This window comes from Scyliorhinus canicula, chromosome 15, assembly GCF_902713615.1.
Source record: "Scyliorhinus canicula chromosome 15, sScyCan1.1, whole genome shotgun sequence".
In the NCBI taxonomy this organism is placed as follows: domain Eukaryota; kingdom Metazoa; phylum Chordata; class Chondrichthyes; order Carcharhiniformes; family Scyliorhinidae; genus Scyliorhinus; species Scyliorhinus canicula.
The window spans coordinates 118,764,165-118,789,556 of NC_052160.1; the positions used below are offsets into that span (position 1 = coordinate 118,764,165).

The 25,392-nt window shown below is 46.6% G+C and overlaps 1 protein-coding gene across 2 annotated transcripts in view; it reads left to right on the forward strand.

Moving 5' to 3' along the window:
- The window catches only part of LOC119978716 (copine-8-like), a 789,805-nt gene that overhangs the window by 612,670 nt on the left and 151,743 nt on the right, over positions 1-25,392 (forward strand). For both annotated transcript variants that reach the window (XM_038820547.1, XM_038820548.1), the window contains 2 exons: positions 16,162-16,215; positions 18,102-18,163. In XM_038820547.1, the coding sequence (XP_038676475.1) occupies positions 16,162-16,215; positions 18,102-18,163 (116 nt within the window). The remainder of the gene's footprint in view (positions 1-16,161; positions 16,216-18,101; positions 18,164-25,392) is intronic.

A 25,392-nucleotide genomic window follows, 5' to 3' on the forward strand; every position in this document is an offset into this window, starting at 1 on the left:
GCCAATCTACCTAACTTGCACTTCTTTATGACGTGGGAGGAAACCAGAGTACCCGAACGGAATCCATGCAGACATTGGAAGAATGTGCAAACTCCACACCTGTAGTAATCCACGGGAGGCAGGAGTTCCGTCACCACACCAATATTTATTTACAATAACGATATTACAGGAGCAGCTACAAACAGTGCTGCTAGCAGTCCAGTCAACTTAAAACTGGCTCACAAAGCCTACACAGGTGATTATATGGGCCCCCTCAATGAGCTATCATTGAGGGAGCTCATACTCCAATTGGCCAACCAATAAAGCCAATTGGAGTTCATTACACCCCTCACCCCCCAAGGTCCGAGGAATTCCGGCCAGCTGGCATTCCTCTGAGCTTCTTCCTGCTCCTCATGTCTGGGTCTGTCACCTCTGTGTCGTCCGCCGGGTCGTTCTCCGAAGTGGGCGTGTACCTTATAGGTGCCCGTCTTTTCCTTGATAACCTCCTTGGAAGTTGTTCTTCCTCCTCCTTGGGGAGAGGTGTTGCGGCGGCCTCGTCGAGCGTGTCCACCTCTGACTCTGACAACTAGATGACGCGGTCTGGAGAAATTGTTCGGGGCTGGTGTATGGGTATTCTTTCCATCTGGGCTATCCCAGCTTGAGGCGGTCCTGCTTCGCCTGCCTCCAGATGTGGTTCCGCTGCCCTTATTTGGTCTAGGTGTTTCTTCAGCACCTTACCTCCTATCGAAACCTCATAGGATATGGGCCCTGTTTGGGACTCTACCGTGCCTTTGACCCACGTTGGTCCATTCCCATAATTCTTGACCCAAACTGGTGCCCCCACCTGGAAATGTCTCTGCTGCCGACTATTATCATGCCCCCTGCATTGGGCCTCCTGTTGTTTCTCCACTTTCCCCGCTAAATTTGGGAAAAGGAGACTCAGCCTCGTTCTCAGCCACCTTCCCATTAAGAGTTCAGCTGGCGGCATGCCCGTTGTGGAATGCGGTGTGGTCCTGTAATCAAACAGCCAATGGGAGAGCTTTGTGTCCATTGACGCTGCCGGCTGCTTCTTGAGTCCCGTTTTAAGTGTCTGGACCGCTCTCTCTGCCAGGCCGTTGGTTGCTGGATGGTAAGGGGCCGTTTTGATGTGACGGACTCCGTTGTCCTTCAGGAATTTTTCAAATTCCCCACTTGTGAATGCTGTTCCGTTGTCCGACACCAATTCCTCCGGAAGTCCATGTGTTGCAAACGAGGCCCTGAGCTTTTCAATTGTCGATGCTGTGCTTTCCGCGTTTACCCGGTGGACGTCCAACCATTTGGGGTGGACGTCCAACCATTTGGAGTGGGCGTCCACTATCACCAAAAACATTGAGCCCATGAAAGGGCCAGCGTGGTCAATATGCAGGCGGGTCCACGGTCTGCCTGGCCATTCCCACGGGTGCAATGGCGCCGCTGGTGGCACTCTTTGCCCCTTTTGGCACTCCTGGCACCGACGTACCAAGGCTGCTATGTCTGTGTCCAAACCTGGCCACCAAACGTAGCTTCGAGCTAGCATCTTCATTTTAGATACCCCTGGGTGTCTGTGATGTAACTCGGTTAAGATTGCCTGACGGCCCTGAGCTGGGACGATTACCCGGGCTCCCCATAATAGGATACCGTCCTCTATGGTTATTTGGTCCCTTCTGCTCCAGTATGGGTGCATCTGGGGCTCCACTGGTCTTTCCAGTTCCCCTGTTAGCAGTAAATGCTTCACCTTAGCTAAAACTGGGTCTTTTTGCGTCCACAACTGAATATGTTGTGCGTCTACTGGTAGGGTGTCCAAAACATTTAGAGTCATTACTGTCTCCTCTACTTTTGGTATTTGCGGCGGAGTGTCCGGGAGGGGAAGTCTGCATTTGCTACTCGCGTTCCCGGTCTGTGCTCCAAAACATATCTATACGCCGCCAGTAGCAATGCCCAGCGTTGGATTCTAGCTGATGCAATCGGGCGTATTGATTTGTCTTCTTTTAATAACCCTAATAACGGCTTATGGTCCGTCACTATCGTGAATTTCCGCCCGTACAGATACTGGTGAAATTTTTTTACTGCAAATATCACCGCCAGTCCCTCCTTCTAGGGTTTCTGTCATTGTTACCCCACTCTGTCTGGTGTCAGAAACGGTCCTTCTCTGTTGGGGGAGCCTCAGCCGGTACTTCCCTCTGTCTCCAATTAGTCCTGGCAGACTTGGGGCAGTTCTGGGGTTTTCCTTTTTCCCTCTATTCCTCAGGGTTTTCCTGAGGGCGGCTATCTGGTAGCAGAACCCGTTGTGGTAGTCCCTCTCACAGGTATCTACCTCCATTGGCGTGCCCTGTAGTTCCTGCGCCCCACTTGCTGCCTTTTCTAGGGACAGTGCGAGCTGTAACGCCTGCCTGCAGTCTAGCTCCGTTTCCGCCAACAGGCGTTTCTGTATTGTGAGGTTGTTTATACCACACACTAACCGGTCCCGAAGCATTTCATTTAGCATCAGGCCGAACTCACATTTGTCCGCCAGCCTTCTCAGGCGGGTCAAGAAATAGTGACTGACTCCCTGTCTTCCCGCTTCGCTGTGTAGAATCTGTACCTACGCAAAATGAGGGGTGGTTTTGGGTTGTAGCGCTCTTTCACCAATTCCGTTACTTCTTGGAAAGTTTTCGTGTCCGGCGCATTGGGATAAGTCAGACTACGTATAATGGTGAAAGCTGAGGGTCCGCACGCCGACAGCAGGATAAGCCGTCTCCTTTCATCCGTCAGTATATCATTTGCCCGGAAGAAGTAACACATTCTCTCCGCATACTGGGACCAGTCCTCAATAGCCAGGTCGAATGCCTCTAACCTTCCAAAAACCGGCATTTTTAAAATGGCAAGGCTTAGCCTCCGAGTGCGGCAGCTGGTCTCCGCAAAATTTGTAGTTTACCTTGTCGCTACTGAAGTAATCCACGGGAGGCAGGAGTTCCGTCACCACACCAATATTTATTTACAATAACGATATTACAGGAGCAGCTACAAACAGTGCTGCTAGCAGTCCAGTCAACTTAAGACTGGCTCACAAAGCCTACACAGGTGATTATATGGGCCCCCTCAATGAGCTATCATTGAGGGAGCTCATACTCCAATTGGCCAACCAATAAAGCCAATTGGAGTTCATTACAACACCAATAGTCATCCAAGGCAGGAATCAAACCCAGGCCCATGGCGCTGTGAGGCAGTAGTGATAATCACAGCTTCCTTATCTAGCCATATCTGGATTACTGTATACAGTTTTGGTCTCCTTATTTAGGAAAGAGCATAATTGGATCAGAAGCATTTCAGAGAAGGTTCACTTGACTGGTTTGTGGGACAAGGAGTTGATTATCTTATGAGCAAAGGTTGGACAGGTACGCCCTGAATTCATTAGTGTTTAGAGGAATAAGAGTTGATCTTATTGTAAAATATAAGATTCTGAGGGAGATTGACAAAATGAATGCTGAGAGGATTTGTCCACTTATGGGAGAGACGAGAACTAGGAGGACGGTTTGGAAATATGGGCGCGATTCTCCATCCCTCAGTGTTTCTTGACGACACAACATTTGCAGGGGGCAGAATTCTCTCTTCCCGCCACTTGCCAATGGGATTTGCCATTAAAGTCACCTCGCGCCGCCAGAAAATCCGCGGGCGGGAGTGCGCTGCCAGTGGGAAAAGAGAATCCAAACGGCCAGAGAATTCCAGCCCAGGTCTCCCATTTAAGATGGAGCCGAGGAAAAAAAATTCTGAGCCTGTGGAACTCTCTTCCCCAAAGGGTGGTAGATGCAGGGTCATTGAATACTTTTAAAGCTGAGGATATAATTCTTGACTAACAAGGGAGCCAAAAGGTGGCAGGGAAAGCAGGATAGCTGTCGTTCAGACCTCAATCAGATCAGCCATGATCTTCCTGAATGGCAGAGCAGGCTCAAGGAGTCAAATGGCCTACTCCTGCTCCGAATTTGTAGGTTTGTATGTACGTATGTAGAATCTGTTCCATTTAAGATGGAGCCGAGGAAAAAAAATTCTGAGCCTGTGGAACTTTCTTCCCCAAAGGGTGGTAGATGCAGGGTCATTGAATACTTTTAAAGCTGAGGATATAATTCTTGACTAACAAGGGAGCCAAACGGTGGCAGGGAAAGCAGGATAGCTGTCGTTCAGACCTCAATCAGATCAGCCATGATCTTCCTGAATGGCAGAGCAGGCTCAAGGAGTCAAATGGCCTACTCCTGCTCCGAATTTGTAGGTTTATATGTACGTATGTAGAATCTGTTCCACTCATACCAACTAATTTAAATATGACCTGGGCCTAATCCCTCTTTCACCTGAGCTACTACCCATCCCAGCATGGCAAGACCCTTAGGTCTGGCATTGATTAGGCTCAGAGAGACTCCCCAAAACTGGACCTCCTCATGTCCATTTTACAGCTGGATGCAATGGCCCAATTTCTCCCTGCATGATCCCACTTCAATTCAAAATATGTTATTCAGCATTTCTGCATTTCAAATGGCATGTTTTGACCACAGCAGCTCACATTCCATTTGTACGTACATATGCATATAACTAATGTATATCAAAAATGAAACATCGACTGGAATGCATACGCCAAGAATGTATTAACTCTGCAGCTTGCGATGTTGTGAAAATACCTGTGCTTCACTCATAGTTTGCATCATCTGCTAAAATACAGCAATCAGGAGTGAAATTCTTCATTCAAAGAGAAAATAAGCCACTAATCAAATTGTATTCAAAGAAATCACACAGTTCATATCCATGTATTGCAACTAAGTTGCAGGAGACATTCTGTAGTTTGACTATTATTACTTTAGGATTATCCTCTGCAAACACACACGTGGACCTGCTAGGGTTTTTTCCATAGTCCCACACATATTTAACGCGATTCTCAGCTCCGACGGCAGAGTGTCGGCGCCAGTGCCAAATCAGGAGTATTTCACTCCGCGGTCGCCGCATGTTCCGGGACCCCATTCTGCGCCGTACAAGGTGTCCAGCAGGGGCGCGGTGGGATGCGCGTGGGCGCGGCCTAGGAGCAGTGTCAGAGATGTGGCGCCTCGCAATCAACGCGGCGCCGCATCGCACATAAGGCGACACGAGCGCACAGGCTGCCGATGGAGCAACATGGCGCCACGTCGAACAGCGCCCCGGTTCACCGACCACAACCTGGAGACGCTCCTGAACACCCTCGAGGAGAGGAGAGGATGTCTGTACCCTGGACCCGACCAGAGGGTCCTACTCAACATGGCCCGGCATCTGTGGAGGGAGGTGGGTGCGGACGTCAGTGCCATCGCGTTGACACCCAGGGCTGGCGAGCAGTTCCGCAAAAAGCTCAACAATCTACTGAGGGCAGCCAAGGTGAGTACCCAACAATGTGCCCATTGCACCAAACCTCCTACCCCCACATGTGTAACACCCATCTCCTCCCCAGGGGACGTTACAACCACAGCCGTGACCCACATGGCTGCAGCCACCCATGCAAGCCGCGTTGGCCATGTGCCCTGTGAACCCATGCCAACGTAGATCCAACTGCATGCATTGGATCGCCTAACAATGCTGGCATTACCCCCCCCCCCCCGAGAAAGAAGAGCGCCCATAACCAGCGAGAGCGTGCCCGAACCAGAGGAGGTGAAAATGATTTGCGGCCCCTCACGAGCAGAGGCCACTGGATATAGCTGGTGCACCCGAGGACCAGGAGATTGCCAATGCCGAGATTGGGGGCACGCCACCAAGTAAGACCCCCCCCCCCACCCGGCCGGGCTCCTTTCCCCTCAGCACTCTCCCCTCAGCCCTCTGTTTATTTAAGTTTGTTTAAAACTGCTCTCACTTGTCTGTCCGTGTTTAGTGTAGTCAGGTCAAATGAATAGTCGCCTACTGCGCTAATCCGATTAGCATACTCTCCAACTGTGAGAGTAGCGGGTGCTCTGTCTGATCTTGCCATTCGCCAGACACACTGGTTTACTGGGTCGAACGACAGGCTATGGGCATTCATAAAGTCTATACCCAATATGTGTTCTGCTGAACGGGGAAGATTTACTAAAATGACGGGGTGTTTGGTGGAAATGTTCCCTAGCTGGATTGCTACGGGTGCTGTAATATGTCCCTGCTGCGAGTGTCCTGTGAAACCGCTAAGTGTGATGGTGGAGGTGGTCGGCCACGTGTCTGCCTGTGCCGTGGTGGTGGAATTAATTGTGGTGCGGGACCCTCCTGTGTCCCAAAGTAACTCTATGGGCTTCCCTCTAACCTTAGCTGTGACTACCGGTCTTCTGGATTGATCCCAAAGAGTGTCACAGACCCAAGTGGGGGAGCCCGAACACCGTCAGTCCGTCCGGTCCACATTGGTCTGTCCTGACTGTATCCCGAAACTATGGATCGGTTTGGCTTTATTTCTATTCAGAGTGCCTGTCTGCTGGCCTCTCTGCGATCTTTGGGGTGCATTGCATTCCTTAGTCCAATGTCCTAACTGGCCAAAGTTGTAGCATTCAAGCGACTTCTGTGGAGGGCTGTTCTTTCCTTCATTTACCCATGCGGGGCTTTGGTGTGCTCTCACTGCCTGAATGTCCGCTGCAGCCTGAGCTTCCTCTGGGGACTTTACTTTGCCTTTGCCCTGAACTGATTGCTCCCAAGCGCGGGACAATCTTTTCAGGACCCATTTCTCATTGTGGGCTTCTTCTGAGGGGTCATAACTGTTGCAAGCACTCTGTCCTGCATCTGTGGCATGGGAAATTATGGTGCGCGTCCATTTAACCATGTTTTCACGGTTCAAATGTGCTCTATTTAAATCGCCGAAAACTGCGTTAAAATGGATCCACAGCCTTCCTGCAAATGCTGTGGGGTGCTCTGTTTTCTTTTGTCGGCACTTGTTAAGTCCTTCGACTGGGTCACCTCGGTTATACCCTATGGGATCTAAAATGGAGGTGTGCATTTCCTCGAGGGTGCCTCCGCCAACGTTCTGTGGGTCGGGGAGGGCTGCTACAACAGATTGGTCTAAGCTCAGAACCGTGAGCTTAACCTGCTCTCTCTCGTCCAGGCCGTACATGGTTGCCTACTGTTTCACTTTCGCGAAAAATTGGTGGGGGTCTGCGGTGGGGAGAAACGGAGTGATTTTCTCACACACGTCCCTGAGTTGGGTTACAGTTAAGGGGGTGGTGTAGGTAATATCGGGTGCGCCTTCTGTGGTTGCTTTCCTTTGGGTGGTGACTGGATTCATTGGTGCGGTAGCGATTTGATCTGTGGGGGGTTGGGGTGCTTGTCTTTTCTGCTGCGCTGCTGGCGCACATGTTCCTTGAACATAACGCTGTGCTGTCTCACTTAATTCCTGCCAGTCTGGGGCATTCTCCTCATCTAGCCGTGTTCCACTTTGGAACCCATTCTGTACTGAAAGCAGAGATTGCAGTTCCGCAATCTGCTTTCTACACTTCGCATGATCCACTGTACTTTGTCTCTGTTCTGTGGTGGCAGCATGGAGTGCTCTTAACGCTGCTTTAAGGTCAGAGCATTGCCTCTGCAATGCCTCTACCTGCTTCTCTGATTCTTCTCTTATCAGGACGGCACGTTGCACGTCCTGATAGGCCTTTTCGTACTGGGTCTGGGAACTGCTGAGATGGGCTAGACATGACTGATGTGCCCTCTTGGCATCATCTACCTCGCTACTCTTCTCTGCCAGCTTCCCTCTAAGTTCCATATTCTCTTTCTCGATGTCCCTGACATCCACTTTGCTCATCCTATTTCGTTCTTCTAATTCTGCCCGGAGCGTCTGAACGACCTCCTCAGTGCCTCGCAACTGTGCCAAACAGGACACGATTGCCATCGGCTTGCGTGATTTACTAAGGTTTTTCTTATGAATTTGAGAGAGGTTCTCCCACCAAGTATGTCCTATACTTCCGGGACCTGTCTCCTCATTCATACAGAACTCTTTCCAAAGGGGCCATCCCTTTCCTTGCAGATACTTGCGGAGTTCCAGCTCCCACACGGGACACTGACCTACTCGGCTACTGCTGGTCGCTGCGACCACAAACCGTTCTGGGTTCATGAGGCGTTCCATTGCCTGCATGGCCATTTTGTCTTTCTCTTAAATTTGGAACAGGGGGTGTTGAGGTTATGTTTTACGAGACGGGTAAGGCTTACGCTATGTTCCGTTCACAAAACTCCCGAAAGTTTGTCGCAACAAAAATGCTCTCAGGTTTTCCTCACAACCCTGTTAGTACGCATGCACAAAACACACTTCCGAATTACGTTTATTCGTTTGAAGACCTTGATTACTTGTGATTTTTCCTTTTTCTTTACTCAGATTTCTAATTCAAATTTCTGGGTCCTCGACGGAGTGGGGGTGCCACTTGTAACCGCGTCCCGTCAGGATGGCGCCACTAAATGTTGCGCGTTTTACTGGAGTGTATTAACACGCCTCCGTTTAAAGGCCATGTGCTTAACACTGCTATGGCTCTGTGTATGTAATTATGCTCAGGAGTCGCCAGGTACCGTATTTAGACACCTCACAAGTATATCAAGGTCACGTTCAAAGTAATAAATCTGTACACCGATTAGTAAGTCCAAACGATTGATATTTATTATGACAAATATAATAAATACACATGCATACGCTAAAGAGACTAACTTACTTCTAATACTAAACAACTAAAATACTTATCTAGACAGGAACAGGCAAGGTCAGGGAGCAAGGCCTTCGTCCCATTCTTGGTCTGCAATTCTCAGGTATTTAAAGTTGTCAGGGTCTAGTAAAGTCTGGATCCCGTAGCGCTCGTCGTAGTGGCGCTTACAGTTCGATGGCTGATGCTCAACGGCCGGTGCTGAAACTGGAGTCAGGATGCGATGTAACGAGTCTGGGCCGGAGTCTGGAAGCAACAGACCGAACCATGTGCGGGGTCTACTTTTATAGGTCCCCCAAAGTCCGTGCCCCTTCGGGGCGGTCTTTTACCTGCCATGTATCGATTGGGCCTTTTCCCAATCGATATCTTCCAAACCCCCCAATCTGAGGGTCGCTTCTCGATGGGTGGGGCGGTACCTATGGTTCTTTGTGTTGGATACTATGGTGCCGTTCTGTCTGGGCATCTACTCAAAAGTATCCATTCATACTTAAATGTTTCTATTGTGTGGGGTCTGGATCTGGATCACCTCATTACTATGTAGATCTTGTTGCCATTTACACCTTTGGCTGACACTCTGCACCTGGCCACAAACTGGTTTCTGTACGTGCAGAATGCTAATTAGTCTCCTGCAAACTGCTTGTCCTTGCTAAGACTGTTTTCTCCCTGCAGCCTTAGCAGTTCTCCATTTTGTAGCCCAGTGTCCATCATAGGTGGCTACAGTGGTGGAGACAGTAGTGGCGACAGTGTCGGGCATGGGACTGGGGATATCTGTGCACGCATCCTCCGCGGCCCAGGACAGGGCGCCGTCTCACAGGCAGCCATGAGCCAGGGCCAGCTGAAAATCGACGAGGTGCTCAATAACCTGGTGCGGTCTCAGCAGTCCATGGCCCAGTCCCAGCAGGCCATCGCTGAGGCATCAGCGCCATTGCCCGCGTGATGGACAGCATTGTACAGAGCCAGACAGGGATGGTGAACTCCCTGAGCACAATGCTGCGAACGTCCAGACCCTGGTCGATACCAGCGGGGCCTCCAGGACTGGCAGCGCAAGGTGATGGTGGTGCCCCGCTCGCACCTCCATCCCATGGAGATCCCCGGCGCCACCGGGTACCCCGAGGGAGGAGGAGGTGCTTTGGCCCATTCCGGCTCCCCCTGCAGGGGGGTGCTGGAACACTGCGCCATCTCGAACTCCCCTCTCTCTCCCCCGCTCCCCCCTCCCACCACCACCGTCCCTGGTGCATTTAGTGGGCAGCGGGCAGAACAGAGTGGCACCACGCCATCCCAATTGCCTGAGGTGCAGCCTGGCCCATCCAGGCCGGGCCGCCCCAGGAAACGGCTGCCAGGAGTCCACGTCCAGTTCTGCTGTACCGTCTGGGGGAACCCTGAGACGTAGCCAAAGGGCCCGTAAGTCCAGAAAGATATACACTGATGAGTAAGTTGGCACGGGTGCAGGGCACAGAATAGTTAGATGGGCTAGGGCACATGTACAGGACGTCTGTTATTAAACACATTCCACACCTATTTGAGCTACCTCTGTACTCTGTCCGATGCGGGCGGGGACTGTGTGCCAGTGTGTGTAGGGGCACTGCGATATAAGTTGAGCTCCGATGCGTGTGACGTGTGGCCCTGTGCCCCCCCCCCCATGGTTCTACCAAGCCAAGCCGCCCCCAGCCATACGCCAGGACCATGGGATGCAGTGTCTGTGCCGCGTGCAGGGTCTAATAAAAACAGAACGTGCTGGAAAGACTCAGCAAGTCCAGCAGCATCTGTGGAGAGAGAAACAGAGGGCTGGATTCTTCTGCCCTACCCGCCACAAGAACAACAAGGGTGAGATGTGGACATTGGAGAAGTCCATTGACCTCGGGCGGGAGTCTCCGGTCGCCGGCAGACACAGCCGGGGAATGCTGCCCAGAGTCTTGCCTTTCAAGTCCAGCGTGACTCTTCTGGGAAACCGATAAAACAAATAAGGCTAATTAATAAAACTGTTTCTCTTATCGCACAACATTCCATACAAGGGCAGAATTTTGAACCCACGTTAACCATCAACAAGAACGGCAATGCGGGTATAAAATTCCACGAGAGTCGGGAAATGTGATTCTCGACGGCAATATCTGTGTTTTGGGATTTTCCTCACCTGTGATATACTGAGGGCCCGCCCAGGAATGTTGGGAACCTCATTTAAACACATTAGCCAATATATTTTGGGCGGCACGGTTGCACAGTGGTTAGCGGTGTGGCTTCACAGTGCCAGGGATCCAGGTTAAATTCCCGAGTTGGGTCACTGTCTGTGTGGAGTCTGCACATTCTCTCTGTGGCTGCGTGGGTTTCCTCCAGGTGCTCCAGTTTCTTCCCACAAGTCCCAAAGATATGCTGTTCGGTGAAAATGGACATTCTGAATTCTCCCTCGGTGTACCTGAACAGGCGCGAACAGGAGTGTGGCATTTAGGGGATTTTCACAGTAAATTCATTGCAGTGTTAATGTAAGCCTTCTTGTCACACTAATAAAGATGATTATTATTAACGAGATGTCCCGCTAGGACTCTTCTCCACTCCTCCCCCCACCCGCACTGCCTTACTGAATAGATATTCCGGCGCGATTTACAACAGCTGTATAAAAACGAGAACCTGGCGACCTCGCCTCTGAAAGGGGTTACTGAGATGAGCATTTAAGTTGCTATTACCCTCCATGGTGTCAACTGGATAGGGGGCACCAGAGAGGACACAAGATACCTAGATAAGTGCAACTCGGTACCGGAGGGTGGGGTGGTGGGGGGTGTTGTTGAGTCTTGGCATTTCGGAGGGCCAGGGTGGGTGGGCGTGCTTGCTCACTGGCTTTAGCGACCCTTCATTGTTGTGGGCCTCTAGGTCTGGAGGTATCTTGCGGCCTTTGCGCAAATAGTGTTTCTCGGGTCCCCCTTATTGGGCTTGTGGCGATATCTCATTGGAGGGATTGCCCTTCAGGAGTGGCAGCTGGGCGTGGGTGCGAGCAGGTAATATCACAGGATCACAATAGGGGGCTGACAGGGGGGTGCAGCCTCAGGGTCTGAGCTAGACGGGCATGTGAAGCCACTGGTGATGGAGGCCCAGTTATCAGGATGAAATAATGGGTGACTGGCTGTACCAAGTTGGAAGGCTCATTTAAAAAGCAGCCCATGCGCGAGTGAAGGTGCCATCTGAGGATGAAGTTGACTGGAAATTGCAGTCTCTCATGAATAGGCAAAGGGCGCCTGCCACGGAGGGAAGCCGACTGCCTAATCAGATACCTGACCCTTCCGTGCCAAGTTAATTATGCCAATTAAGTCAGTATTTCAAAGCATGAGTGTGTCACTGATTGGCACCCAATAGTTAACCCTTTGGGAGATGAGCCCCCAAATATTGACTCCAAGGTTAAAACTCACCTTTCCATAACAGAGAGTTGACACAGATGCTGTCCCTAATGCCAGGTACGAGGATAACTGCGCTCATCAGTCAGTCCTTTCAGAACATGGCGTGTGGCATGTTCATCATGGGTTCGGCTTCATTTCTAATATGTATTGCACTAAAATACAGAAAATAATCATGCATGTTTACACCAGTGAGATCCCAATTAAGTTAGCGAAAATTAATTTTCCATTAAATCAAATCCTTGGTGGCACTGGTTACCTGTCATTGCATCGATTTTTGCAGGAATGTTTTGCTCTGCTTTGTGGAAGCTATGCCCGCCGTGAAGAAAACGAATGATACAAGAGGTTTCGATCAAGGTCTCCCTGGCTGTAAGCTCCCATTTCCCTGGCTCTGATAGGACCAGGTACTGGAATGAAGATTACTATGCCCAAGAGGGAAGAGTTATGCCAGATGAGCATGTGGGCCCTGCTGGGACACCCAGACCTGACAAACAGCCCAAAATATTTTTTTCTCTTTAATATTTTTATCAGAGATTTTCCGTTAAATTTTGCAACAAATATTACCTACAGCAGATGATACACAAAACCAAGATAACAAAAGCTGCAACCCACCGTACCCACCTTCTCCACCAAGAGAAGAAAGTGCTCATGGACCACCTTAAACTGGATTAGACTAAGCCACGCAAAGGAAGACGTGACCTCACCCCACTATAGGTCCCAACTTCCCACTATGCCTCACCCCATCCGTTGTGTCCAAATCCTGGGATAGAATTTGCCCATAAATGCCAGATGTGCTACCCTCCTCCGATCCCGCCAATGAAAGGATCCTTTCCAACAGAGATGTCTGCTGTGCCACAGGAAATGCTGGGAAGGCCATCTGTACAAAATTTCTTATCTGGAGGTACCTGATCAAGTTCGACCCCACAAGCCCAAACTTCACCAACAATTCCTCAAAGCTGGCAAACCATCCCTCTGGAAACAAATCTCTGAATTTCTCAAGCCCTTCCCACACCCTGAACATGGCGTTCAGTCTCAACGGCTCAAAAAGATGATTGGCACAAATCGGGGCTGTCCTCCATATGGATCCCAGCTTAAAATGCTGCCTGAATTGTCTCCATATCCTTAAAATGGACTCGACCACCGGGTTCGAGGAGTACCTATCCAGAGAAAATGGAAGCGAGGCCGTCATCAGTGCACCCAGACTAGGTCCCCGGCCTGACCTCGCCTCTATCTGTCCTCATACAGAACCTGGGTCACTGCACCACCCCAGCATCTTATCAGCTTTGGCCGTTTAATAATAATAATAAAGCAAATTCAGCAACCCCCCCCATTCTCTCAAGTGACAGGTCGATGCTAGATTTTCCCACAACATGGGACAAGCAATGCTGGAGTTACACCCACAAAGATGCAAACAGGCCCATGAAAATTAGGTTCCTGTTACTGACCTGCAAAGTTGGATGAATTCAGTCCGGGAGGGTCCTGGCAGGTGCAATCCATTGGGATCGCTTCTCATCCATTTTCAGGAACATATTTGTTTTCAGCAAAATCCTTAACAAAAATATTTTTATTAGAGATTTTCCATTTTACAACAAGGGATAAGCAACCTGAGGTAACTCCATTATTGTATGTATATTAAAGGATTGAAGATGACTACGGGCAAATTGTCCACCTGTGGACATTTTAGCCAACCTTGAACTTGATCCTAGTTCATACACCGACATTCATTGGAAAGCTCTGTACACTTTGATCAAAAGTAACAACCCTGTTTTCCTTTCTCAAACCAAAGGGCACTATAACCAATTGTAGCTCCTCACCACACCTCTGTTAGAAAACCCATAAATGACTGCAGCACAACAGTGCATCAATATCTCTGAACTTTACGATCTCTCGGGTTCAGAATTATAAGGCCTGATTTGCATGTTGGCTTGAGAAAACATGACTTGTGCATTTTGCGTCTTCTGGACCGACCCATGTGTGACTTAACTCAGGATGTTTGTGTTTTCACATGGGTTGAGTTCACCGTGCATTTTGTGAGCTTGATGGAGTGTGGATGCACAAGTGGGCCAGTTTGACATCAGCCTTAGTTCTCTAACATAGCAGCCAAGCTCCCAACATCGTTTAAAGGCCCCCTAAACCAAGCCTCTTACCCCACTCAACCTGCCCCCTCAGATTACCTAGTCCACCTATACCCCCACCCACTTCTCTGCTACCTCAATTTAATGCCACCTCTATGCCTCCCATGTATCTTTGATAGTACCACTATGGGTAGCCCTCAGAAGCCATGCAGCAGCAATGGGAATTAGTTTAAAATCATTGGGAAAATTATCAAACACTGTAGTAAAATCATTAATTCATACCCCCTCTGGAATATTGACTCTGGAAATAAAAGAAACCTACTCCAGTGTAAAAAGCAATATAATCCTTTAAGTGCCTAATAGGTTTGTAAACAAACAATAAAGCACATCAGAGACATATTCTGTTACAGCTTCAAATTGCCAATAGATCACCTACTGAGCTGAAGCTATGAGATGCTTTAGAAGCCCAGTCAAGCATTCATAATGGTTACAGCTGTCAGAACAAAACATTTCAGCTACTTTGCCTAAAACTGACAGATCAGAGTGCCTGTCTTCCCAACCTGCAAAATGGCGACACAAAAATGGTGCGTAGTTAGGAAGGCAGAAGAAAATTGTTTTCCAGCAAAAAAATCAGTTCAGCATTTAACGATCCGATACCTCCATTGCGAGATAAAAGCGTGACCCAAAGACTTTCCAAGTGTGAGCTTGGCTTAGTTGATTGTCCTTTGTTGCTGAAGATCTTAGGTTCAAGTATCTGAGCATAGAATCTATACTGACATTTGCATTGTTCACAGTTTATTCACCTTAATGAAACCACAGCCCCATTTACCTCATTTGTTGACCATTTGGATTATCGAATGAGAACCATTGAATTATTTTGCTATCCTGACCAACATGCCTATCATGAGAAACGTATTAACTGAGTATTCATTGTGAGATCTTCCTGTGAGTCTATTGGCTGCCGCATCTGCTTAAATAAAATTAGACTAAGCTTCTACAATAATTCATTGCTTGCGAACCAGTTCTCTTTGAGATGATGATAAGCTGCTGGATATGTGTGATTTCTTTTGACCATCGGTAAATCAGCAAAAAATATTGAAGAAAATAATTTATTCAGGTTTTGTAGTTTGTTTTAATATCTCACTTTCAAAGCCTGTGATTTGAGAGGAAGTGGATCGGACTGGTGCAGTGAGTTATTGAATTGCTTTTTAAAATTTGGAATGGAATGGAAGTGCTCTAGTCATTGACTCTTAAGAATCTGAAGTGAAATAATTTTTGTTGGGGAGTCCAAGCCATTTTTTTTATTGCCAACAGTTTTGTTTTTAAATTAGAACCAAATTGCCTCAATTTGGAAATAAAAGTTTAAGTATCTGAAGGACAGTTGGGGTGGGTATTTTACACTCATAGTGGAGATGTTACTTTTTGAAAATATATGCTTTCATAAGATGTGGACATCACTGACAAGGCTGCCCATTCCCAATTGCCCTTGGACTGAGTGGCCTGCAGGGTCAATTCAGTGGGCAGTTAAGAGTCAACCACATTGCTGTGGATCTGGAGTCACATGTAGGCCAGACCAGGTAAGGATGGAAGATTTCCTTCCCTAAAGGACACGAGTGAACCAGATGTTTTTTTTACAACAATGGATGATGGTTTAATGGTCACCATTACCGAGACTACCTTTCATTTCGAGGCTTATTACTTAAACTTAAATTCTATCAGCTTCAGTGGGATTTGAACCTGTGCTCTCAGTGCATTAGCCTGGGCTTCTGGATTACTGGTCCAGTAACATTACCACTCTACCACCATCTCCTTCATGCTTGCTTAAGGTTAAGTCATATTGTTTTACTCTGTAAAAATCTGTGCTGTTCATCTCGGAATGCTTGCCGCTTGACTCTGCCCAAAGTATAAGCTTATTCCATTTCCATCATGTCAATGAACAATAATTCCTACCTGTGACCTTCCTTGCAAATTATAGTTACTCACTTTGGAAAATATGACATAGACCTATATGAAGTATCCTTAATTGTACTATCTATTGTGACTGCTCATCTTGATATTTATGTCAATAATAATTTTTCTTATTTATCCAAATAGGTAATAAATCCAAAAAAGAAAATAAAGAAGAAGAAATATGTTAATTCAGGAACTGTGAGTAATATTCTTGTACCTTTGGTTACTGCCGTTGAATTTCTTGGGGGTTATCTGTGGGATTTCACCCCCCCTCCCCACATACACCCCTGTAAATTTACTAAACAATGGTTCAATGCAATGAATAACACAAACTTGAAAACAATTATGTTCAAGAACCGTGAAATTTTAAAATCATCATGGAGATATTTCACATATTTGAGATTCTACAAAGATTAAATCAATTTTGCAGGGTGGGAAAGGTTGTTCTACAATAGTTCTGATTCAAAATCCCTCATACAGTGGTGATAATCTTTTTTCAAGGGACTCCTCGCTGTGGTACTACAAAATATTACAATACATATTACAATAAATGGGGGCATTTTTAGCTTAGTTGGCTGGACAGCTGATTTGCAATGCAAAGCGAGACTGACAGTACCGGCTGATGCTATTAATGAGGGCTCCCCCTTTTCAACCTTGCCCCTCGCCTGAGGTGTGCTGACCCTCAAGTTAAATCGCCACCAGTCAGCTCTGCCCCTTCAAATGGGAAAGCAGCCTATGGTCAAATGGGACTATGGCGACTTTACTTGGTTACTTTACAATATATACTGGAATGTTAATATTAATGATTCCTAAATGTTGCCGTCTCCGGACACTTCAACGGCACATGGTGAAAGGAGAGGGAATTGCTGACAGCAACTTCTGGACTTTCACATTTAACTACACATATGTGGGTGCCAGTTTCATAGCGTAATGGCGGCAAATGCTGACAATTTCTGTCATCATTCCAACTTCAAAGTTCAGGTCATGCCCAAGATATCTTATATTGATCCTTAGCACAACATGTTTTCCATATGCTATGCCAAATGTAACGAATAAAACCAACAAAAGATAAGAAAATACATTAAACAGTGAATTCTGTTTTGTTTAAAACCAAAAGACCGTTTGACACTTAAAAGTGTCCCCACCAATTTAAGATACTCAGAGCTTTCTAAAAAAAAAATAACTGCTGTGAATAATTTAAGATTCTCTACTTTCCAATTAGTCTGAGTAATCTCAGGAAACTTCTAAAATTCCCAGTAAATGATGATTATATGTCAGGTAGCAAAAGTTTGCAAGTTGTCTGTTCTGATTCTAATTTACTGAGGACAGAGCAGAAAAACGTTAAGGGGGAGTTTGTTGGAGTTTTGGTGGTTTAGGTAGTGAGAAACCTTTTTCCACAGGCAGTAGGATTGTTAACCAGGGGACACAGATACTTGACGAAATATCAGGGAGGGGTGGAGATTTTTTTTTTCAAAACCCATCAAGTTTTGGTGATCTGGAATGCACTGACCAAAAGGATAGCGAAAACAGGTTCAGCAGTAACTTTCAAAATGGAACTGAATATAGACGTGAACAGGGCGGGGGGAAATGTTGCTGGACTATGGAGAAAGAGCAGGGGAGTGAAACAAATGACTCAGGTCTTTACAAGAACTGACACAGTCATGATGGCTCAAATGGCTGCCTTTGATGGTGCAGGATTTGGCGACTTTTTATGCATGAGCCAAAGGTGATTGCCATTCAGGTATGGGTTCCCACTTTTATTTTATATGGATGATTTAAATGCAAGGATACACCAGTCATGAAAAAAACTCTGAAAATACAGTGAAATGTATGTGTTAACTCTGGGTAATACATTGGTGTATAGCCAAACTAAAAATCTCCTTCAGGCCTATGCAGAGACTCAATAGAAGTTACTGCATGCAGAATAAATAATTTGAAATGATACATTAGGGAGAGAAACTGCTGTATATCATTATCACCTCAGGATATTGTTTTGCTGCTGGGTCATTTTGCTAAAATTTCTCCAGCATAACACATTTGCTTGGAGAATCTTCAGTTCACCATATTTCTCCTTTCCCCTTTAGGTCACATTGTTGTCTTTCACAGTTGAATCCGAGCATACATTCCTGGATTATATTAAAGGAGGGTGAGTGGCATTTGAAATTAGATGCTGCACACAATTGAAATGTAATAATATTCCTGGTTATAACCTGCTTTTCTTGCAATACTGATTGCTGTTCCCTGAGGAAGAAGAACACGATGTGAGGCATGGGCTGCAATGCTCAAAGTTTTTTCAGCAACATTCACTATCTTGGAAATATATAAAGATGGGCACAATATTTTGATCCTTGTTAAATAGCCTTGATCGGCTAACAAACCATGTACAACTGAGCATAAAATTGGATTCCATGACAATTATCTGTAGCATTCATCAAATCAAAGCTCCACTCAGAACTGGAAGTTAAATCAATTTCTATAAAATTCAAAGTTTGATTGATGTAATATAAAATAATTGCCTTTATTTTACTGCGGCTCACAGTCTCGGGCTGGTAGCTAGGGCCTGATGCATATCACAAATTAGCTAATATTTTTTACCTAAATAAATTAAGACACATGAATATAAATAAATATATTTCAACTTTTGATTTAGATTCAGATTGCTATATTTTAGGTATTTTAAATGCCATCTTGGCTCAGTTTGTAGCTCATTTACCTCAAGGATCACTGATTCAAATCCCACTACAGGTCTTGAATGCATAATTGAGGCTAATATTTCAATGAAGAACAGATGTGCTTATTGATGGAGATACTTTTTAACATCTTATAAGGTCGGTCTGTGTAGTCATGTGATCATGGCGCAGGTTGCTTTGATAATTAATATTACAGAATAAATAGATTAACTGGCCATTCATCTCAGTTGATATTTGTGGGACCACTTTGTGCATTATTGATGGTTACATTTGCCTGCATTATTGTAATCTTGCACTGTGAAGCACTCTGTAACTGCTTGGGAACGCGATTTATAAAACAGTTCTTTTTTATCTATGTATTTCTGTGCATAGGATTGAATGGTTATGAAAAGAACATTCAATAAAGGAAATAATAATTTTATTAACCAATATATAAATATATTTCAGTTGCCATTTCAATTTGTAATTATATATTCCCTGTAATATTTTAAAATTATAAATGAGGAACATTTAAACACATGAATTTAGATCAACGCTATGTGAATTACTTTAATAAGATGCACCTGACTTGGAGCCCATGTACAGCATTATTAAGAGGACATGAGCAACTGAAGTGGATTATAACTCCAATGCCAAATATATAACCTATGTCGGGAGCAGTCCCTCAACAATCACCTCACCTGTGTTCAAGACAGTCATTTCACAGAATTGTTTTAAGTCTGAGACAGTGAACCACAGTGATTATTAAGGGATATTACTTTTTCCCAGCTAATTTATTGGCCAAGTTATCACTATCTGGATATTACAAAGGTCCGAGGGTCTCCCTTCAAAAAATGTATTTTCCCACTTTCAGAAAACACAAGAGAGGGGGATCCTTATGCTGCTTGCAGAAGGCTGCATGAGATGCCATACCTTACCAACTTATTTAAAAGTTTATTGCAGAACTATTTAATACGCAATACACTTTAAAGTGGATAAGTGCATCGCAAATTTAATGACTGTAAAACATAAAAAGCAGTCTTAGTTCTAATGCAGAATTAAGTAAAACTTTAAAAATACAATTCCACAGCTAATATCAATTTAAGAATACCCATCAATATTCAAAGTAATGTTTTACCTGAATCTTGAGTAAATCAGTTGTTTGGGTAATTGGATAGAAAAGCTGCCTGCTTTAGCATACCAACTCTCCAATAACTGGAGAAACATTGAACGGGTCTCCTAGTACCCTTCTACAATATTTATTGACATTCAGTGGCATTACCATCACTGAATCTCCCACAATCAACATCCTGAGGGTTACCATTGATCAGCAACTGAACTGGACAGCCACATTAATACTCTGGCTACCAGGGCCGGTCAAAAGCTAGGAATTCTATGGCAAGTAACGCATCTCCTGACTCTCCAAAGCCTAACCACCATCTACAAGACACAAGTCAGGAGTGTAATGGAATATACTCTCCACTTGCCGGGATGAGTGCAGCTCCAACAACACTCAAGAAACTCTACACCATCCAGGACAAAGCAGCCCGCTTGATTGCTCCTCCTTCCACAAACATTCAAACCCTCCACCACCGACGAATAATGGCAGCCTTGTGTACCATCTACACAAGGTAACTCACCAAGGCTCCTGAGACGGCCTCTTCCAAACACATGACCACTACCATCTAGTACAGAGCAGCGGATACCTGGGAACCCCACCACCTGGAGGTTCCCCTCCAAGTCACTCATGAAATGAAATGAAAATCGCTTATTGTCACGAGTAGGCTTCAATGAAGTTACTGTGAAAATCCCCTAGTTGCCACATTCCGGGGCCTGTTCGGGGAGGCTGTTACGGGAATCGAACCGTGCTGCTGGCCTGCCTTGGTCAGCTTTCAAAGCCAGTGATTTAGCCCAGTGTGCTAAACAGCCCCTCACTTGGAAATATATCGCTGTTCCTTCACTGTCGCTGGGACAAAATCCTGGAACTCCCTCCCTCACAGCACAGTGGGTGTACCTACACATGAAGGACTGCAAGAAGGCAACTCACCACCACTTTCTGAAGGGCAACTAGAGATGGACAATAAATGCTGGCCTAACCGGCGGCGCCCACATTCTATAAATTAATTTTTAAAAATTCTGCTGTGGTGGAAGAACAATTCTAAACTAGATTACATCATTCTACAGCAGCAATGGATGTTACCTCTTTGATTAACTCTTCCTGTTAAATGTGACCTTATTATTTTCTGTTACTTAATTATTAAAATGGTTTGATTATTCACACTTTAATGCTCTAAAATATGTCCTTAATATCTTTCTTGTTTACCTCCAAATGTTTCTGTTCCTATAGAAGTGATTTTAAACTTTTTATGGAAGAATAGATTTTTAAAGTCTATTTTTCAAATTTGCTGGGGTAAGATTTAAGAATGTATAATATCCTAAATACACATAAATTCTACCTATTTATTCATTTATTTCCTTCACACAACCAAAGGTCATGGTTGTGAAGCCAAGATTGAAATATTATGCTATTTGTTTGGAACAAGGATCTGAAAAAGGGGTTTTGCGAGGATAAAAGGTGACGGGCGCGATTCTCCGCCCCCCACGCCGGGTGGGAGAATAGCGGAAGGGCCTCCCAACATTTTTCACGCCCTCCCGCTATTCTCTCCACCCCCCCCCCCCCCCCCCCCACGCCACGAATCGCCGCTCGACGTTTTTTACGACGTTTTTTGGGGCATCCAGAGGCCCGATTGGCAAGGGTGCACCACAACTGTGCTCCGGTGGGGACAGGCCCGCGATCGGTGCCCACCGAACGTCGAGCCTGCGTCCAAAACGGATGCACTATTTCCCCTCCGCCGCCCGGCAAGATCAAGCCGCCACGTCTTGCGAGCCGGCTGAGGGAAAAGATGGCAACCGCGCATGCGCATGTTGGTGTTGTCCAACCTGCGCATGCGCGGCTGATGTCATCGGCCGCATCAGCCGGCGTGATGCTTGGCGTGCGGCCTTGACGACCGTTGTCAAGGCTGCGCTGCCGTGACACACGGGGCCGCGCTCCTAGCCCCGCCCGGGGGGGGGGGGGAGAATCGGCCCCGGAAGTGGGCGTGAAGGCTGCCGTGAGTCACGGCCTGTCCCACGGCACCCTTTATGATTCTCTGTATTTGAGGAGAATCCCGCCCGGTACATTGGACTGGATTCTCCGATTCTCGCCGGTGTGGGAACGGTGCGCTTTACGCCAGATAAATTAGCGCAAAACAGCCACTGATTCCTTGTTTTACTGGGGGCTCGCAGCAAGGCAGCGTAGAGCACCCAGCTTGAGCTGCCAATATGCACCGGCGAATTGCCGGGTCCGTGGCCGTGCATGTGCACGGCGGCGGCCGCTCGCAGACCCGGCCGGTGAAATTCTCCCCCCCTTCAGCCGTCTCTCGCCCCCTGGACCAACCCCCCACAATGCCCCCAGCCCCAAATAATGTGCCCCCCTGCCTGCGGATCGGCCCTCTCCCGACTGTAGCGGCGCTGGACTGAGTCCACAGCCGCCATACCGAGTTCCCGATGGGCGAGACCATGAGAGACCCACGCCGTGGGGAACTCGGTCAGTCAGGGGCAGAGCATCGGGAGCGGGCCTCAGGCAATGTCCTGAGACCGTCAATACGAGGCGTACTCCTGGAGTACGCTGCTTTGGAGGGGGCGGAGCATCGCAAAAGGAAGAATTTTTTGAAAAATCAACTAAACAGCTTTATTTTAATGGCATCCGTTCTGAGAAAATATGATTGTAAGTGTACATACAATGTACCAAACCTTGCCTACAAGTGAATCAAATGGTGAATCGAACTGTATGGCCCATAATGTGCTGTCAGAGTAATAGTGAGACTAATGATGTTCAGCATTACTTATATGCAAATACTACTGCAACGTCAAGTGAGGACATAAGAACAGATATTGCTGGAAAAACTCAGCATCTGTAGAGAGAGAAACAGAGTTAACATTTTGAGTCCATTTGACCCTTCTTGGTTTCTTCAAATTTTCATCGTCTACAGCATTTTGCTTTCATCCAGGTGAGGTTAGATGCTTTGCTAAATGTGAAAATCCAAAGGTTGCCGTCCCAGGTGCCATCAACCTCACAAAAACAACTTCTTAATCTTGAATGACACTTAGTTGCAGTATTTGCTTTGTAGCAAAGATCTAAATTATCTGCAGAAAGTAAGTCTTGTCCAATTCAGTCCAAGTACTCTTTTAATCACACGTCAAGCACTCTGGCACTGAAAATTAGCCATTCCTTGTGCTGTTAATTTTGTCACTCCTTCAGTCTACTTGGTAAAGGAGATACAGAGTTGTTTGCACCGCTCAGATTCCAGATGTCCAGTTTTCCTTCCTGCGTTGTCACCAGCTGGCACTAAGAGCAATCTATTAACAGGAAAATTCTAAAGTTCTTGCAGGCAAGAGCATGTATAACGAACGGTAGGCACTCATTAGATTCCCAGCAACTGCAAATTATGGCCCTCTGAGATTATATGTAAATTGGGCAGGCTGAATTACATGGAGTAGAGTCTTTAATCAGGAATTACTAAAGTTGACCCATTTTTTAAACATTTTTAGGTTGCATTAATGCAAATGTTCAATCAAGGTACTAGCTTTCCATTCTACACTTCTGTGTCATTTCATGACCACAGGGCACTACTCCGCAATGATGAGACTTCCAGCAGAGTATAAATTAAACAGCAAAGTGAGTATCTCACGATCAGTACCACTTGACAAAACTTCCAGTCACTGAAAGAGGTTAGCGATATGAATCTAGCTTTCTACTTCTGTACATTCCTGATGCTTCTTAAGATAGCCAGATTTTATGATAAAATAAATAGTAACACTATCAGAGCTCAGTTATTAAAGTGATGGAAGCTGTCATTAAGTGGCACTTATTCACCAATAACTTGCTCACGAATGCTCAGTTTAGGTTCCGACAGAACCTAATCTGTTCCAGACATCACTACAGCATTGCTCCAAATATAGATGGAAGAGTGGAATTCAAATTGAGGTGTCATCAATGCAGCATTTGACAGAATGTGACAGCAAAGGAGCTCCTACAAAATTGAAGTTAATTGGAATTGGGGGACAATTATTCTTTGCCAATTGGAGTCACACCTAGTGCAAAGGATAATGGTTGAAGTTATTGGAGGCCAATCATCTCACCTCCAGGATATCACTGCCTGAGTTCTTCAGAGCAGTGCTATATACCAAACCACCTTTAGCTGCTTCATCAATGACCTTCCCTCAATCATAAGTTCAGAACTGGGGATGTTCGCTGATGATTTATCAATGTTCAACCCCATTCGTAACTCCTCAGGTACTGAAGCAGGCCAGCACACTGTAAGACCTGCATACCATTCAGGCTTGGGTTGACAAGTAATATTCGCACCACACAAGTATCAAACAATGACCGCCTGCAACAAGAGAAAATGTAACCGCATCTCCTTGATGGGATTACCATCACTGTCTCCTCACCATCAGCTAGCTTTCCGGGGTCATGGTTGACCACAGATGTAACTGGACTAGCCACAATACTACATGAACAGTCAGAAGCAGGGAAGTCTATGATGAAGGACATTCCTCCTTATCCTACCCGTCCCCCGCCCACCTGTCAGAAGCTTTGCCATAACCGCTGTCTCACCCAGTGACTCTCCATTGAAACACTTGGAATTGTTTGAAGCTGTGGTACTTAGCATCTAGATGCCCAGTATATGGGCAGCACGGTAGCATGGTGGTTAGCATAAATGCTTCACAGCTCCAGGGTCCCAGGTTCGATTCCCGGCTGGGTCACTGTCTGTGCGGAGTCTGCACGTCCTCCCCGTGTGTGCGTGGGTTTCCTCCGGGTGCTCCGGTTTCCTCCCACAGTCCAAAGATGTGCGGGTTAGGTGGATTGGCCATGATAAATTGCCCTTAGTGTCCTAAAAAATAAGGTTAATGTGGGGGGGGGGGGGGGGGGGTGTTGGGTTACTGGTATAGGATGGATACGTTGGCTTGAGTAGGGTGATCATTGCTCGGCACAACATCGAGGGCCGAAGGGCCTGTTCTGTGCTGTACTGTTCTATGTTCTATATGCGCCACAAAAAATGACGTTGTCTTCCTTCTAACGTAAGTGCAATTTTAGAAGCATGTTAAATCTTAATTACTGCCACTGCAAATTCCTTTTGTAATTTTGTAATTCCATGTCATTGGATTTTAATCACTGTTGGAGATTTTTTTTAATACTTATTTTTCTTTTACGTTTTCTGTCCCTTTATCTTTCTCTCTCAATCCCATCTTTCTTTCCTACAGTGTTTTTTTCTTTACGTAATTTGGCATTGCATAAAATGTTCTAATTAATGCTTCCCAGTTTATATTCTGCCATGCTCATTAAATGTTTACATTTTATTGCTTAAAGAGGTAAACTCTACACATCTGGGGCGAAATTCTCCAACCCCCAGCAGGGTCAGAGAATCGCCTGGGACCGCCTAAAATCCCGCACCCGCCGTGGCAGAGATTCTCCGCCATCCGGGAAGTGGCGGCGGCGGAATCTCACCACTCCGATCGGAGAGGCCCCTGCTGTGATTCTCCGGCTCGGATGGGCCGAAGTCCCGCCGCTGGGAGGCCTCTCCCGCCGCCGAGGTTTGAACCACCTCTGGAACGGCGGGATCAGCGGCGCGAGCGGGCCCCGGGGTCCTGGGGGGCCGGGCGG